Source organism: Macaca mulatta, chromosome 6 (assembly GCF_049350105.2).
Source record: "Macaca mulatta isolate MMU2019108-1 chromosome 6, T2T-MMU8v2.0, whole genome shotgun sequence".
In the NCBI taxonomy this organism is placed as follows: Eukaryota; Metazoa; Chordata; class Mammalia; order Primates; family Cercopithecidae; genus Macaca; species Macaca mulatta.
Window position 1 is genome coordinate 38,624,299 of NC_133411.1, and position 18,306 is coordinate 38,642,604.

General features: G+C 38.6%; 1 protein-coding gene and 1 pseudogene across 5 annotated transcripts in view; one reads left to right on the forward strand and one right to left on the reverse strand.

Annotated features, from left to right (window-relative positions):
* WDR70 (WD repeat domain 70) overlaps positions 1 to 18,306 on the forward strand; it is a 389,981-nt gene that overhangs the window by 126,328 nt on the left and 245,347 nt on the right. For all 5 annotated transcript variants that reach the window (XM_028849398.2, XM_001094466.5, XM_028849399.2 and 2 more), the window contains one exon: positions 15,791 to 15,867. In XM_028849398.2, the coding sequence (XP_028705231.1) occupies positions 15,791 to 15,867 (77 nt within the window). The remainder of the gene's footprint in view (positions 1 to 15,790; positions 15,868 to 18,306) is intronic.
* LOC702636 (BTB/POZ domain-containing protein KCTD9 pseudogene) lies at positions 4,800 to 6,163 on the reverse strand (annotated as a pseudogene).

Below are 18,306 nucleotides of genomic sequence, written 5' to 3' on the forward strand. Positions count from 1 at the left end.
AGAGCAATGGAAAACTAATGCAGTTCTATAAAAACCAAACATATTAAGGAATGATGAAAGTCCTTGAGGAATTGTTAGGGATTGTGATCAAACAAAGAGCAGGAGTTAGCTTTTGGGTAGGAGGAGAAAATACTTTTTTTTTTTTGAGATGGAGTCTCACTCTGTCGCGCAGTGGCGCGATCTCTGCTCACTGCAACCTCTGCCTCCTGGGTTCGAGCGATTCTCCTGCTTCAGCCTCCCAAGTAGCTGGGATTACAGGCGCCCACCACCATACCTGGCTAATTTTTGGATTTTTATTAGAGACAGGGTTTCATCATGTTGATCAGGCTGGTCTCGAACTCCTGACCTCAAATGATCCACCTGCCTCGGCCTCCCAAAGTGCTGGGATTACAGGTGTGAGCCACCGCACCCGGCCGGAGTACTTTTGCACTGGAAATGGAAGGGATAAGAATGAGCTCATATGCAGCTATATTTATAAGTGGTACCCTGAGATAGGAAATGAATAATGCCACCATCTATTAGCAGAGTCATTTCCTAGTTTTGTATTGGGAGATACTGGGATAGGGCCTTCAGTAGAATTGTAAAGACGTAGAATAGCTTTTGATGGTTGTAAGAGAAACATTACTGGAAGAATTATGGAAGTATTATGGGCTACGAAATGTAAATTTGTAGAAACAATCATTCTGCATGTTCATATCCTATTCTTGAGTCTTATTCAGGAGCCTAGGTATTTGGATGGACTACAGTGACTGCAGGGGAGAACAGGGGGAGGTTATTTTGGAATAAAAGCACTTCATTGTAGATTCAACAAAAGGACACTCAGGATTCTGCTGAGAGAGTGGTTAAAGTTTAGGATATTGAAAATTTAAAAATTCAAAAACTGCAAGATAGGAGGTTGTGTGGCCAGTAAGTGGAATATCTAGATCCTGAAACATATTTGGTGATAAATATTTGTTAAATCAGTAAATATTGAGAGTTCAGGATTTTAGAAACATATTATGACCATTCATGGTAGTGGCAGAATTAGCCATAGTTGGCACTGCTGAAATATCTTGTAACAAGTCATCAGAATTGAGTAGGCCAAGGAAGATTGAATTTGTTTTTGAGGTATTCAAATGGATATTAAAATTACTCAGGAATTAGACTTGGACGTTAGAATCCTTGGTTTATGCAAGCAAATGACTAAGAGTGTGTTGGGGTTGGCAAACCATGGCCTTAGGGCAAATCCAGCCACCACCCTGTTTTTGTAAATAAAAGTTTTATTGGAACATAGACACATCCATTAATTTACTATTCCCTGTGGCTCCCTTTGAATTGCAGTGGTAGAGCTGAGTAGTTGCAGCAGAGAGCATGTGACCCACAAAGCCTAAAATGTGATCTGATGCTTTAGAAAAAATGTGTGCAAATTCCTGTATTTAAGGTATGAATATTCTCCCCAGCGAAATGTATTCACACAAATTTTTTTTGACCATTTCAGGAGATCTGATAATTCCTGAAAGCTGGTGATTGGAATCTAGTTAAGAACTTTTGGATCTCAGTTCCCAGTATATTCCCTGCTGTTTTCCGCTGCATTTCGTCTCGTCTTAGGGGTAGGCTTTGTTAGCTCATCATGCCAAAGGCATGAGTACTTTTATTTTGTGGGTCATGGAGCCCCAAATCATTCAGTAACTACAGATGGCACTGTTACAAAGGGAGCTGTTTTTATAACTCTTGTCATTGGGGCAGCCACAAGAGTACAGGCAGATTATCAGCAATCTCTGTCTCTGTCTCTCTGTCTCTCTCTCTCTCTGTGTGTGTGTGTGTGTGTGTGTGTGTGTGTGTGTGTGTGTGTGTGTGTTTTGAGGAAACCGGAAACCAATGTTGGTCATGGATAATTAATGTCCTCTCTCAAAGTATAGCATATTATGAGAAATAAATACTTGCTTAATTCTTTTTTCTAGGCTATTTCTAGTTAAGGCTGTTAAATAAAGGAAGAGATATTTTTCAGGAGTGCCTATGTTTAGATAAGGGAAGAAGAGAGAAAAAGTAGTTTATTTGATGAAAAAGTGTTTAGTCACTAACTGTTCTTTAATAGGTGTCTCTTTAAAAGTTTTTCCACTAATGTTAGTCATGGTACTGAATCTGTTTAGATCCATTTAAGAATCCTTAGTTGAACTTCATTTTGTTATGACTAATTTTGGTCACTGTTTTAACACAAGGGCACTTAACATTCCCATTGCCTTTGTCATGCTCCTGTCTTTACAAATAAGAAACAACATTCACAGTCTTGTAGATTTTTTCCATTTAATCTACTATCTGTGTTCTTTTTCTGGGTACTTAACAGCGAAGGTGACCACATGTCCTTTTATCCTAATGGGAGGTGAAATCAGCTGGACTTTCTGGGTTGGGTTGGGGACTTGGAGAACTTTTCCGTCTAGCTAAAGGATTGTAAATGCAACAATCAGGGCTTGTGTCTAGCTAAAGGTTTGTAAACGCACCAGTTAGCACTCTGTAAAATGGACCAATCAGCACTCTGTAAAACGGACCAATCAGCAGGATGTGGGTGGGGCCAAATAAGGGAATAGAAGCTGGATACCCGAGCCTGCAGTGGCAACCCGCTAGGTTCCACCTCCACGATGTGGATGCTTTGTTCTTTGGCTCTTCACAATAAATCTTGCTGCTGCTCACTCTTTGGGTCTGCATTACCTTTATAAAGAGCTGTAACACTCACTGCGAAGGTCTGCAAGGTCTGCGGCTTCACTCCCGATGTCAGGGAGACCACGAACCCACCGGAAAGAAGAAACAACTCCGGATGCGCCACCTTTAAGAGACAGTCACTGCGAAGGTCTGCGGCTTCATTCCTGAAGTCAGCGAGACCACGAACCCACTAGAAGGAAAAAACTCTGGACACATCTGAACATCTGAAGGAACAAACTCTGGACACACCATCTTTGAGAATTGTAACACTCACTGCTGAGGGTCCATGACTTCATGCTTGAAGTCAGCAAGACCAAGAACCCACCGGAAGGAACCAATTCCGGACACGCTAATGTCTTCTGCAATAGGGGTAATTTTCTTTTATTAAAAAATAACCTTTCTATTCCAAGGTGATATTTCAACTCTAAGCAATAAATATCAGTAAAAGAGCTGCTTTCTGGGGTCTGCCTTTAAGACCTGCATGGGTTGAGGGAGTTGTTGGGCTGCTGTTTAGACAAAGTACAAGAAGTATGGTTCTAAGGTTGGAATTGAGTAGCAGCCGTCTGTAGAATTCTTGAGTCTGGGAATGAGGAGAGGAAGCTGGTAAACTAGGAACTGACATAAGCAGGCTGTGCATTGGATTAAGAGACTAGGCAGAGATGTCAGTGGAGATGGAGCTTAGTTATCAGTGGAGGAGAATGAGAGTACGGTGTAGTGTACAAGATTGGGGAAGACAAGGTAGTTTAGAATCTAAATCCTCAAAATCTGGGCATGTCTTGGATTATTGGAATGTTTCTTTTATTGCAAATCATGAACTGGTTTCCTGGCTCAGAGGCACATATCTAATGGGGCAAAATCAGACCAGATCCCTGTTAACCACTAGTGACTAGAAATTATTTTCTTTCTTTTCTTTCACTCCTCTTTTTTCCTCCCTCCCTGCCTCCTTCTTTCCCTTCCTCCCTCTCACCCCCTCCCTCCATCTTCCCTTCATCCTCCCTCCTCCCTCCCTTTTCCCTCCCTCCCTTTTCCCTTCCCTTCCCTCTTCCCTTTCCTTTCCTTCTGCATGCAATCTGGCCTTTGGCCACAGTTCTATACTGAGAACTGTGAGGGAGTACAATGAGCTATTTCTTTGCCCTGAAGTTGTTTGCCCTTGATAATAGGTATTTTCTTTTTCTCTCTTTTTTTAAATTTTTTTTTCTTAAGCGTAGGCTGACAAATTTCTACTTTCAAAAGAGATTAATGGGACCCTTGGAAATCCTTTGGATTTAAATCATTTTATTTTTTAGTACTTTGGTTGCACAAATTTTTTTATTTGTTTGGTATTTGGTAAATTATTTGGTATTTGAATTAAATGAATATTAATGATGTACCTTGGTTTTTTGGTTTTGAAGTATATTCCTATGCTTGTGCCGATTGTATGGGAAAACTAGGCTAATAGTATGAATGGAATTGCTTGGTCTGGTGTTGAGTGGAACTTGCCTAGAATGAAATTTTGAGAAATGCTCATTTATAGATAGTGTTGTAGTGATAGGTAAGTTCTTCCTCCATCCAGAGTTCCACTGTACCTTTGGAATGACAGTGATGTACAATGATGTCTGTCTGTCCACTCTGTCTCAATCAGTAAGAAGTGGATATTACTTTAATTTAGCCACTGTTTTGTTCTAAAAAGTAAACATTATAAAAATGAACCTGAAAGGAGTCTTAGGGAGTCTGATCTCACCATATTCATATAGTGTGGCAGGTATTTAAAGAGGGGAGGCATCACTAAAGCTATTTATAAACCTGAACTTTTCAAAGTTTTCATAAAGTTTTAACAATTTAAATATCCATACTGCTTCTAGGTATTCAATAAATAAAATTGCATATATAGTGCTTTCCATAAATTAAAATGCTCAAATGCATCTTAAACCAAGATGGTATTTCCACATCATGCCTATTTAAAAGCAAATATAATAAATACTATTCCTGGTCATAAAACCACGTAAACCCCCCTACCCCGTTCAGAAGGCAGCAATATCTAGTTTCCCTACACCTATTAATGAGTGCTTTTCTGTTAAAAATCAGAATATGGAAAAAAAGTCAATTTTTTCCCTTACGCACCACTAAGAAACAAGCCTAATCCTCTAAATGTTTTTTAAAAATTTCCTTGCAGTGTTACTTCTAGACAACTGAGTGGGTGGAGAAAGAAAAGTGATAAGGAAAGCGTTTTCATCTTGTACATCTTCCTTCAGCCCCTGAAATTCTCGTCTGACATTTTGTGACATGTATAGTGGTGTCAGCATCTCTTCAAATATAGCTTCCTTCACGTTGGACCCTCTCAAGTTGGCTTCTTGGAGATGATCACACCCAGACAGATCACAGTTCTCTAAATCAGTTCCTGAGGTAGCTGCTCTCAGGTTAATTCCTGTCATCTGACTTCCTTCCATATCCACACCTATCAGATTAGCACCTTCTAAATTGGCTTTAAGACCAGAAGGATCCTCAAAATTACAGTTTCAGAGATGTTCCCTCTTCATTAGAACAGAGCATCTTGACTTCCTGGAGATTTGCACAGTCAAGCACTGATCCGGAGAGATCAGCTCATTCAAGATTTGCACAGCAAAGATTTGCATGTGCAAGACTGCAGCAGCATAAATTGACCATTTTGAGGTTAATGTATCGAAGGTCCCAACGAGAAAGATCAGAACCACTGAAGTTCAAACTCTGGCATCGCAGTTCTGACTTGGTTGGAGTTGCTAGCAGAAATTGGACAAATTCCTTTCGGGATATTGGTGAATGATCCTCCGGTGGTTGAGAATTCTTTATTGCCACTTCTAGGTGTTCAATCAATGAGTCAATACCAAAAAATCTTGCTTCTTCTAACACACCCAATAAATTAATGCCATCATTTACAATGAGCTGTCCATGATGCAGGTAGTTCAAAATGGGTTCAAAGTACTCAGGACTTCGGTCAATTAAGAAAGCTCCTCTATGATCTTGCTTATTTCCCCAGACACCTCTGTCCTTAAGCATGTGGGCCAGCATACTGTCAGGTTCTTTATTCACTAAAGTGCTCCATGTAGTTGTAAAGTACCGCCCTCCTACATTTAATGTTAGCTAGTCTGTGTGGAATCCTAACAATCCTTCTGGAGGCTTAGAATCTGTCTGAAGATCAATAAATGGCTCTTCTTCTCACACAAATAAAACATCATCATCCCTGATCAAAGCAATATCATCAATCAGTCCACCTTTCTCATTATACACACTGGCGTCTTTTATGCCGAGTTTACTGCTAGCCACAGAAAGCAAATCAGATAAAGTTCCATATATAGCAACCACCTTTCCGTTCTTGGGGCTGCCGTTCAGGAACAGGGTCACCCGCCTCATTTCGCTGCCCCACTGGGTCCTGACTGAGCCACCACCCTCCTACCTGGTCGTCCTCCCACCTTTTTCTCCTCCCGCCTTTCCCTTCCCTCCACCCACTCGGATTCACCTCCCTTTGCCACCTTCCTGCCCTTGGGGACGCACCACACACACACACACACACACACACACACACACACACACACACACTCTGTCCCACACCCAGGGCTTGACCAGTCATCCTACTACTACAGCTTTTAAATATTTCTTACATATTAGCAAACGTAAATTTAAATTTGGTAGGGTGTTTTCCAACTTTTTTTTCTTTTTAAAAATGGTTTTGACTATTCTAATTTCTTTACTTTTTCATGTAAATTTTAGAATCACCCTGTCTATATCTACAAATAATCTTGTTAGAATTATTTTGTGGATACATTCTTTTTGTACATATTTATGGGGTACATGTGATATTATATGTAGAGAATATGTAATCAAGTTTAAATATTTGAGGTATCCATCACCTTGAACATTTATTGTTTCTATGTGTTGGGAAGATTTCTAGTTTTCCCGTCTAGCTATTTTAGAATACACGAGACATTGTCATTAATTGTAGTCACCCTACTGTGCTGTCAAACATGAGAACTTATTCTTTCTAACTGTGTGTTTGAACCTATCAACTGACTTCTCTTTATCTTCTCCCCTCCCCTACACTTCTTAGACACTGGTAACTATCATTCTAGTCTCTCTGCTTCCACAAGATCACCCTGTTGGAATTTTCTTTGGAATTATTTTGAGTCTAAAGATCAATTTGGAGAATTGACGTTTTCACTGTTTTGAGGTTTCTGATTTATCAGCACAGTATATCTCCCCACTTATTTAGACCTTCTGTTTCTTTCACATACATTTTATAGTATATCAACATAGGGATCCTGATTATATTAGATTTATACCTAAGCATTTTGTTTTTTTGAGTTATTACAAATAGGACTGTTTAAAATAGTTTTTGGTTTCTAACTGTTCATTGGTAGTGCATAGAAATTTTATTGCTTTTTTTGAAAATTTTTTTTAATAGATTCCGTGGGATTTTCTACATAAATGGTCATTGTGTCTTGGAATGAATGTTTTACAATCTGAATGCCTTTTATTTTTTTTTCCAGCCTTATTGTACTTACTAGGACTTCCAGATTGACCTTGAATGTGAATGTGGTGGGTTAGGTATCTTTGCTTAAAACCTGACTTTTAGAGACACTATTTGATCTTTTACCATTAAATATGTTGTTAAACTGTAGGTTTTTTGTATGTACCTATTATGGACTGAATGTTTGTATCCCTCAAAAATGTATATATTGAAGCCATCACCTGCAATGTTATAGTATTAGGAGGTGGGGGCCTTTGGGAAATAATTAGTGTAGGTGAGGTCATGAGGGTGGATTCTCTATGATGCGATTAGTGCCCTTCAGAGCCTCCACTCTCCTGACCGTATGAAGATACAGGAGAAGGTGGCCCATCTGCAAGCCGGGAAGAGATCCCTCACCAACTTCCAGAATTATGAGAAATAAATATATGGTGGTTAAGCCACCCAGTCTGTGGTCTTTTGTTATAGCAACCCTAGCTGACTAAGACAATATGCTTTATCAAGTTGAGTAAGTTCTTTTCTATCACTGATTGACTGAGAGTTTTTATCATGAATGGATGTTGAGTTTTGTCGAATGCCTTTTCTGAGTTTTTTATCTTATTCTGTTAATGTGGTTAATTACATTGATTTTGATTGTTAAACCAGACTTGTATTCTTGGAACAAAGCTTTCTTGGTTGCAATGTACTATTCCTTTTACATACTAGTTTAATATTTTTTCAAAGATCTTAGCTTTTATGTTGATGAGGGATGTTGCTTTGTAGCTTTCTTATTTCATATTGTACTTGATTTTGGTATCAGAGTAATTCTAGCTTCGTAAAATGAATTTGGAAGTGTACCGTTCAATTCTCTTTTGGGGAAACTATTGTGAAAAAGTGGTGTTATGTCTTCCTTAAATGTTTGGTAGCGTTTGCCAGTATAGCCAACTGGGCTGGGGTTTTCTTTTCTGTTTTTGAAAGCTTTTAACTATGAATTCAGTATATTTAGTGGATATAGGACTATTCGAACTATTCCTTCCTCTAAGTTACCGAATTTATGTGCATAAGATTATTATAATAGTAATATTTCTTTGGGGTCAGTAGTGATATATCTCCTAATTTTCCCTGAATTGGTTGGTAATTTGTGTCTTCTCTCTTTCCTTTTCTTGTTCTGGCTAAAAGTTTATCAACTTTATTGATTTATTTCCTTCTACTTGCCTTCTTTTTCTAGTATTTTAAGATGGATGCTTTAATTATTAATTTGAGACTTTTCTTATTTTCTAATAGAAATGCTCTAAGCATTTCTTTCACTGTGTCCTACAACGTTGAGATGTTATATTTTCATTTTTATTCAGTTCACTTGGGATTACCTTTTTGACCCATGGGTTATTAGTGTGATGTTTAAATATACAAGTATTTGAGACTTTTCTTATTGGCTTCTAATTTAATTCTCTTATGATCTAGAAACATACTTAAAAAAAAATTAAAAACAACAAAAAATTTCTGGCCTCAAGTGACCCTCCCACCTTGGCAGCCTCTCAAAGTACTGAGATTATAGGCATGAGCCATCACACCCAGCCCTTGGAAACATATTTTGAATAATTTTAATTTTTGAAATATCTGATGAAGTGTGTTTTGGGACTTAGAATATGATTTTAGTGCATATTTTGTGTGCACTTGTAAAGAATGTGTACTCACTTGTCAACACTTAGTGCTGCTGCCTAGTCAAAGTTACTGTCGATCTTTGCATGCCTCATATTAACATCTTCCCAGTTGGACCTATAGATTCTTTTTGTTTTTTTTCTTTTTCAACAGGCTTTCCTTCACTGAGCAGCCCTATAGATTCTTTTTGTTTGTTTGTTTGTTTAAACAGGCCTTCACTGAGCAGCCAGAATATTTTTTTTAAAAAGCGTTTAGTTTCTAGCCTGTGCAGCATAGCAGAAACCACATCTCTACAACAAATAAAAAATCAGCTGGGTGTAGTGGTGCTTGCCTTGTAGTCCCAGCTACTTGGGAGGCTGAGGTGGGTGGATCTCTTGAATTCAGGAGGTTGAGGCTGCAGTGAGCTGTGGTGGTCGCACCACTGCACTTGAGCCTTAGCAACAGAGTGAGACTCTCATCTGTAAACAAACAAACACCCCCCCTAAAAAAACTTAATAAAATTATTTATTTTGGTATAATTTTAAACTTACAGAATAGCTGTAAGTTAAAAGGGGTATAAAGCTTCTTTATACTTCTTTTTCAGGTTTACCAATTGCTAACATTTTGTCTCATTGCTTTATTTTCACCTTACCCCTTCCTTCCTTTTCCCTCCTCCATTCCTCACTCCACTAATACAGACTAACCCACCTTCCTATCCCGCCTGTATATACACTCTCATATATATATATGTATATGCATATACATATAAATCACATATATATGTGTTTAATTTTCAGCTTTTGAAAGTAAGTTGTAAATGTCATGCTCTTTTACTCCTAAATTCTTCAGTGAGGTTTTCCTAATAACATTACATTTTCATACATAATCATAATTTTCTTTTTTAAGAGACAGGGTCTTGCTTTGATGCCCAGGCTGGATTAGAATCCCTGGGCTGAAGCAATCCTTCTGCCTCAGCCTCCCTAGTAGCTGGGACTACCAGGCACAAGTTACCATGCCTGGTGGATAGCCATGAATTTAACACTGATAAAATACTGTTATCTAAATCACATTCCATATTCATGCTTCACTGATTATCTCAACAGTCTCTCTAATGATTTTTTCACCAGTTCCAGGCTCTGATCAAGATCACACATTGTGTATAATCATCGTATCTGTTGTCTCCTTTAATTGGTAATGGCTTCTCTGCATTATTTGGTCTTTATTTTTCCTTGACGTTTTATGAGGACTGCAGGTCAGTGATTTGATAAAATGTAGAATTTGATTTTACCTCATAGTTTGAATCAGGTTATGCACTTTTAGAAGGACTGTGACAGAAATAATATTGTGTCTTCATTTCTTCGTCATATCAGGAAGTATGTGATGTCAGTTTCAGTTTGTCCTTGCGTTGGTGATGTTCACCTAGATCACTTGTTTCAGGTGGTGTCTACCAGGTTTTTCCACTATAAAGTTACTGTGTTCTCATTGCAATTATTAAGTAATTTGCAGGGAGATGTTGAGACTTTGTAAATAATCATTTTCAAACTTTCCTCTACGGTTTTAGCATCTATTGATTCTTTCCTGAATCAGTTATTACTGATTGCAAAATGCTGATCTTTTAACTCTATCATTCATTTTATGTTTATCAGTAGCATTCCACTAAAAGGAAGAGCTTTCTTTGTATATTTATTATATTAGTATACACTCAATGGTTCTTGTCTTAGTCAATGGTTTATAATTAGTTACTATCATTATTTATCTTGATGCCCTAACTATTGCAGATTTAGCCAGCAGAAGGCTCTTCAACATGTGCTTTATCCTTTTAACATGTGTCCATCATCTTTGTAGTACTTTCTTTTTTTTTTTTTTTTAATACAACAAAATATTCCACGTTCATCTTGCTCCTTTCCTATCCCGTCTCTGTAATCAATAATTTTTGCAAGAAGCCCTGGTTCCATTTAGGGGGACGTGATTGTTAGAGACCAGGATCTCTGTGTTAGTTTTGCTGGAGTATATTACTTCTAGACATTCTTAACATACAGAACTAGAGAATAACTAACACATATATACATATATAACAATTTAATCTACCTAGTAAAAAATCATGAGTTCACATTGCTACCCCTCATTTCTATTTAACATCAGAGAGTTCGTTCTAGTCTTCCCCCTTTTCACTTTTGTAACTATCTTCTCCAACAGGGCTAACCCTTACTCTAATTATCCCCAACACATTTCCTTCTTGGCTTAGTTCTTCATTATATTGGAGGCAGTTTCAGAATTGCTAATGTATACCATTGCAAAAAAGAAACAAAAGTATTAATTAGAATTCAATATTTATTTACAGTTCTTTTGGTCTTAGACTGAGAATATGTACTAGGTTCCTAGGGCTATTTTAACTAATTACTACAAACTTTGTGGCTTAAAACAACAGAAATTTATTCTTTTACTATTACAGAGGCCAGAAGGCTGAAATCAAGGTGTTGGCAAGATCAGGGTCTTTCCAATGGCTGTAGGCAAGAATGACCTTTCTTGCCCATTTCAGCTTCTGATGACTTGGGGTATTCCTTGGCTTGTATAACTCCATTCTCTGCCTCTGTCTTTACATAGCCTTCTCTTTGTGTCTTCTCTTCTCTTTTTTAAATTTTATTTTAATTTTTTTTCTTGAGACAGGGTCTCATTGTGTTGCCCAGATTGGTGTGTAGTGGTGTGATCTCGGCTCACTGCAGTCTCCATCTCCTGGGCTCAAGCCATCCTCCACCTCAGCCTCCCAAATAACTGGGACTACAGGCACCTGCCACCACACCTGGCTAATTTTTGTATTTTTTGTAGAGATGGGATTTAGCCATGTTGCCTAGGCTGGTCTCTAACTGAGCTCAAGTGATCTGCCTGCCTTGGCCTCCCAAAGTGTTGAGATTACAGGTGTGAGCCACCATGCCCAGTCGTCTTCTATCTCTTATAAGGACATTTAGATTTATCTCTGTCTTCTGTCTCTTATAAGGACATTGGATTTAGAGCCTGCACAGAATCATGTCTAGATTTTTTTGTTTCTGTTTTTGATACAGGGTCTTGCTGTCTTGCTCATGCTGAAGTGCAGTGGTGTGATAATGGCTCACTGCAGCCTCAACCTCTTGGGCCCAAGAGAACCTCCCCTCTCAGCCTTTCGAGTAGCTGTGACAGCCTTTCGAGTAGCTGTGACTACCATTGTGTGCCACCATGCCTGGATAATTGTTTTTCTTTTTTTTTTTGTAGAGATGGGGTTTTGCCATGTTGCCCAGGCTGGTCTCGAACTCCTGAGCTCAAGCAATCTGCCTATCTTGGCCTCCCAAAGAGCTGGGATTACTGGCATGAGGCACCGCACCCAGCCGAGATTCTTAATTATATCTGCAAATACCTTTCCCAAAATAAGGTCATGTTTACATGTTCTTGGGATTAGAATATGGACATATCTTTTTGGGAGCCATCAACCCACTTATAGGGTAGATAGTTTTCTGTTTATTCTTTCAGTATATGTGTTACTCATTTTAAATGTAAGGTTGATTTGTTCCTGTTTATATTCAGTTTTTGGTTGTCCCATCCTTATTTTTTTGTGTGAATATGTAAAATGCTAACACTGTTCCAAAAGTCAAAAAATGAATAAAGAACCACAAACTATGATGTCTATTATTAAGGAAACGCACAGGTACTAAGGTAAAGAACAATCTCATGGGTCATGTTTACCTACATAGAGGACCAGGGAATACTTATTTGAGCAAGTGGCATGTAAACTGAGATTGAAATAATGAGAAGGAGCCAGTCATGGGAAAGTGGAAAAAAGAGCTTTCCAGCATATGGGAAAGCATATAAGAAGGGCCTGATATGGAGCAGAGCTGAGCGTATTGGAGGAACTGAAAGGAAGGAAGTGGCTGGTACGTGTTGGTCATGAGGGAACACAAAATAAGTGAAGTTGCAAGGAATGTGGAGCCAGAAAATAAAATTCGTTGTGGACTGTGTATATTAGAGTTCCCTAGAGGGACAGAACTAATGGAATATACATATAGGGAAGTTTATCAAGTATTAACTGGCATGATTGCAAAGTCCCACAATAGGCCATCTGCATGCTGAGGAGCAAGGAAGCTAGTCTGTGTGCCAAAGCTGAAGAACTTGGAGTCTGATGTTCGGGGGCAGGAAGCATCCAGCATGGGAGAAAGATGTAGGCTGGGAGGCTAGGCCAGTCTCTCATGTCACATTTTTCTGCCTGCTTATATTCTAACCGAACTGGCAGCTGATTAGATTGTGCCCACCCAGATTAAGGGTGGGTCTGCCTTTCCCAGCCCACTGACCCAAATGTTAATCTCTGTTGGCAACACCCCCACAGACACACTGAGGATCAATACTTTGTATCCTTCAATCCAATCAAGTTGACACTCAGTATTAACCATCACACTGTGTAAAAGGTTATAAAGCCAGCAAAAGGTTATATGCAGTGAAGTGGCATTTTAATTTAATTAAATTGATCAGTTTATTTATTTTGAGATGGTGTCTGACCCGGTCACCTAGGCTGGAGTGCACTGGTGCAGTTATAGCTCACTGTAACCTCCAACTCCTGGGTTCGAGTGATCCTCCCACTTTAGTCCCCTAATAACTGGAACTATAGATGTCTACCCTACACTCAGCTAAGTTTTTATTTTTATTTTTTGTTGAGACAGGATCTCACTCTGTTGCCCAGGCTGATCTCAAACTGCGGACCTTAAGTGATTGTTCTGCCTCAGCCTCCCAAAGTGCTGGGATTATAGTTATGAGCCACTGCCGACATTATGGCATATTTAGAACTATATATATACACACACACACACACATGCACACACACATATATATATGTATTTTATTTCCATTAACTTTTATTTTAAGTTCTAGCGTACATGTGCAGGATATGCAGGTTTGTTATATAGGTAAATGTGTGCCATGGTGATTTGCTGCACAGATCAACCCGTCACCTAGGTATTAACCCCAGCATCCATTAGCTGTTCTTCCTGATATTCTCCCTCCCTCCACCCTGCGCCCCCGAGAGGCCCCAGTTCATGTTGTTCCTCTGACAATGTGTCCATGTGTTCTCATCTTCTCATTGTTCAGCTCCCACTTAAAAGTGAGAACATGCAGTGTTTGGTGTTCTGTTCCTGCATTAGAACTATATTTTTAAAGGATTATGCTGATTGCTATGTAGAGCACATGAGGTAAAATGAAAGCAGAGGTGAGCGCAGTGGCTCACTCCTATAATCCCAGCACTTTGGAAGGCGAGGTGAGCGGATCACTTGATCCCAGGAGTTCAAAACCAGCCTGGGCAACATGGTGAGACCCCCTCTCTACAAAAAATGCAAAAATTAGCCAGGCATGAATTTCGGCTCATTGCTGTAATCCCAGTCACTTGGGAGGCTGAGACAGGAGGATCACTTCAGCCCAGGAGGCCAAGGCTACAGTAAGCTGTGCAAACACCACTGCACCCCAGCCTGGGTGACAGAGTGAGACCCTGTCTCAAGAAAACAAAAAAAAAAAAAAAAAAAAAAGAAAAAGCAGAGAGATTAATAACAAACCTGTTACAGTACATATTAACTGATGTAGAAGCATGAGAGAATGTTGTGAGAGAATAAGTGATAGTGATGAAAAAGAGAAAAGTGAATAGATTTTAGAAAGTGAATAGAAATAGAATGTATTTTGGATAGAATTGACAGGAATAGCTGGTGAATTGAATCTGTGTAGATAGAAGGTTTTAGGGCTATGGTTATGGGAATATTTAAGAACAACTTCCACGTTTTTAGCTTGAGCTACTAGGAAAGAAACTGATAGAAAATAAAGTGAGCAGAAAGAATCAAGATTTTCCCTTGTACCTATTGTGTTCCAGATGCCTATGATATACAGATAGAAATGTCAAGTAGATAGTTGGATGTGCAAGCGTTGAGTTCAGGGGTGGAAAATGAGATCTCAGACTTGCCATCTAGTCCTTCCAGGTATTGGTTCAATTCATGCCTCTAACATGGCTAAGAGTCTCCACCTCCCCTCATTTGTATTCTGTAAACATGAACAGAATGGCAGGCCTTGGCCAGATACTGTTTGAGGCATTGTAGACAACTTTGGCTGAAGATGATCTCCAGGCCCATGTATCTTTCCAGACGGTTACTGTTATTTTTCTTGTAAGTCATTTAAATGTGTCCATTTTACTTCTTTAATCATAGTTTTATTTTGAGCTGTGTCAGAGTAAGAGATACTGCAGTTATTATACTAAAAAGGACCAGGCTCTTTTCTGTCCCACGTAAATCTGTCTTGCTGTATGAGACCACTCTAGCTGAGTTTGCTGCCTAAGAGGGAATTAGGCATTTGTGTGTATGTGTGTGTTTATGTTTGCTATGTACTCTAGTTGATTGGGTGTATATGTCAGTTTATATATACCAGCATCACATTGTTTTAATTATAGTATTTTTATATTCTCTATACTTAGTGGGGCTAATTTTCCCCAATCACTTAAAATATATTCTTCCTTTTCTCACATACATATTTTTACAGAGGCATTGTAGAATCAAGATTGTTGACACATTTTTAGGAAATACGGATTTCCCTCCCAATTTCTTGCCTTCACCTTGCTTATTTGTAAATACTTTCTATTCTTGATTGTCTTCCACTGAAGAAAGGAGTTATGATCTTTGAAGAAGACCTCTCTTTCTTATTATGGCTTTACCTTTCTTTTTTTTCTCCCCCTAAAGAAAGGATGTCATTTTCCTCTCCATTTCCCACCTTATTAAGCACCTGTTACATACAAGCACTGAGTTAATTCCTGAGGTGGGCACGGGGTGGTACACAAAGAGCTAAAGCAAAATAAACAAAGCATGTTATGAGAGAAAATTGGGATAAAATAATATAGGTTTATAATTAAAATGGTACACTTTTGGGGGAACTAAAAATTTTTACATTTAAAAATGACATGTCAGTTTCTAGTCAGTTTATTTTTTACCTTTTTAAAACATCTTTTTTTTCCCCTTTGTCTTTATTTTTAAGGGTCATACAGCAATGCTTCATACTGGCTCATGGCATCCCAAAATAAAGGGAGAATTTATGACTTGCTCAAATGATGCGTGAGTATTGTTGATAATTCATCTAATACATTCATATCTTTAGATATTTAACATTTGTATTGTTACAATCTTGGCGGTAAAGTAGTGAGTGGAATATTAGGAATTCTGACTTTATATATTCTTTTTTTTAGAGGGAGTCTTGCTCTGTTGCTCAGGCTGGAGTGCAGTGGTACAGTCTTGGCTCACTGCAACCTCCACCTCCTGGGTTCAAGTGATTCTCCTGCCTCAGTCTCTCAAGTCGCTGGGATTACAGGTGCCCACCGCCACACCTGGCTAATTTTTGTATTTTAGTAGAGATGGGGTTTCACCATATTGGTCAGATTGGTCTCGAACTCCTGACCTCAAATGATCCGCCTGCCTCAGCCTCCCAAAGTGCTGAGATTACAGGCGTGAACCACTGCGCCCAGCCTGTATATTCTTGTTCTTTACTTTGATTTTATCTGATAGTGTAGTAGTTGATTAAACAAAAATGGACACTGTGAAAGCGAGAGTGGTATAAATTCCTGTAGAGTTTTTTAAGATTGGATCAGATTGATGCTATTAAGTGGACTCAAAGGGCTTTGAAGTTGTGGCTATTTTTATAATAAAGACTTATTTCCATCTGAGTCTAATAGCTAACATAAGCTTATTGGCTCAGATTGATTCTGAAAGGAATAATCAAGGAAATTGATTAAATTTGGTGTTATTTCAGTTCATAATACCAGCATCACATTGAAGCAAATTAATGAAATTTTCTCGGTTATTAAATATAATTTTTTTTTTGAGATGGAGTTTTGTTCTTGTTGCTTAGGCTGGAGTGCAATGGCGTGATCTCAGCTCACTGTAACCTCCATCTCCTAGGTTCAAATGATTCTTCTACCTCAGCCTCCCAAGTAGCTGGAATTACAGGCGTGTGCCACCACACCAGGCTAATTCTGTATTTTTAGTAGAGATGGGGATTCACCATGTTGGCCAGGCTGGTCTCAAACTCCTGACCTCAGGTGATCTGCCTGCCTCGGCCTCCCAAAGTGCTGGGATTATAGGCATGAGCTACGACACCAGACCCTAAAATTTTTTTATTTTAATTTTTGTGAGTACACAGTAGGTATATGTATTTATGGGGTATGTGAGATATTTTGATATAGCCATGCAATGCATAATAATCACATCATGTAAAATGGGTATCTGTCTTCTCAAGCATTTATCCTTTGTGTTACGAACAATCCAATTAAACTCTTTTAGTTATTTTGTTATGTTATGTTATGTTATGTTATGTTATGTTATGTTATGTTATGTTATGTTATTTTTTTGAGACGGAGTTTCACTCTTGTCGCCCTGGCTAGAGTGCCACGATCTTGGCTCACTGCAACCTCCACCTCCTGGGTTCAAGTGATTCTCCTGCCTTAGCTTCCTAAGTAGCTGGGATTACAGGTGCTTGCCACCATGCCCAGCTAATTTTTATATTTTTACTAGAGATGGGGTTTTACCATGTTGTGCAGGCTGGTCACGAACTCCTGAACTCAGGTGATCCACCCACTTTCGCCTCCCAAAGTGCTGGGATTACAGACATGAGCCACTGTGCCTGGCCTCTTTTAGTTATTTTAAAATGTACAGTTTTATTATTGTTGACTATAGTCACTCTGTTGTGCTATCAAATATTAGGCCATATTCATGATATATATATATGTGTGTATATATTTTCTTTCTTTCTTTTTTTTTTTTTTTTTTTTTTTTACCCATTAACCATCCTTACCTCATTCCCATACCTTGCTACCCTCTCCAGCCTCTGGTAACCATCCTTCTTCTCTCTATGTTCATGAGTTCCATTGTTTTGATTTTTGGATCTCACAAATAAGTGAGAACATGCAATGGTTGTCTGCATGTCTGGCTTATTTCATTTAACGTAATGATCTCCAGCTCCATTAATGTTGTTGTAAGTTACTGGATCTCATTCTTTTTTCATGGCTGAATAGTACTCCACTGCATGTATGTACCACATTTTCTTTATCTGTTCATCTGTTGATGGACGCTTAGTTTGCTTCCGAATTTTGGCTATTGCAAACAGTGCTGCAACCAACATAGGAGCACACATATCGTTTTGATGTACTGATTTCCTTTGTTTTGGATATATACCCTGCAGTGGGTTCGCTAAGTCATATGGTAGCTCTGTTTTTAGGTTTTTGAGGAAACTCCAAACTGTTCATAATGGTTTTACTAATTCACATTTTCACCAACAGTGTATGAGGGTTCCCTTTTTCTCAACATCCTTGCCAGTGATTAAATGGTTAAGATTCTTTTGCATTTATATCTGCTTATCCATGACTCAAGAATATTATAGGGAATATTTGAGCAACTTTTCCCTGTATTGTTACATTGTATGATTCATTATTGTATTAAAAGTAGTTCACAAGAATGCACGTTGTATGATTACAGAGAAAATTGCAATAAAAAATCTTGTAA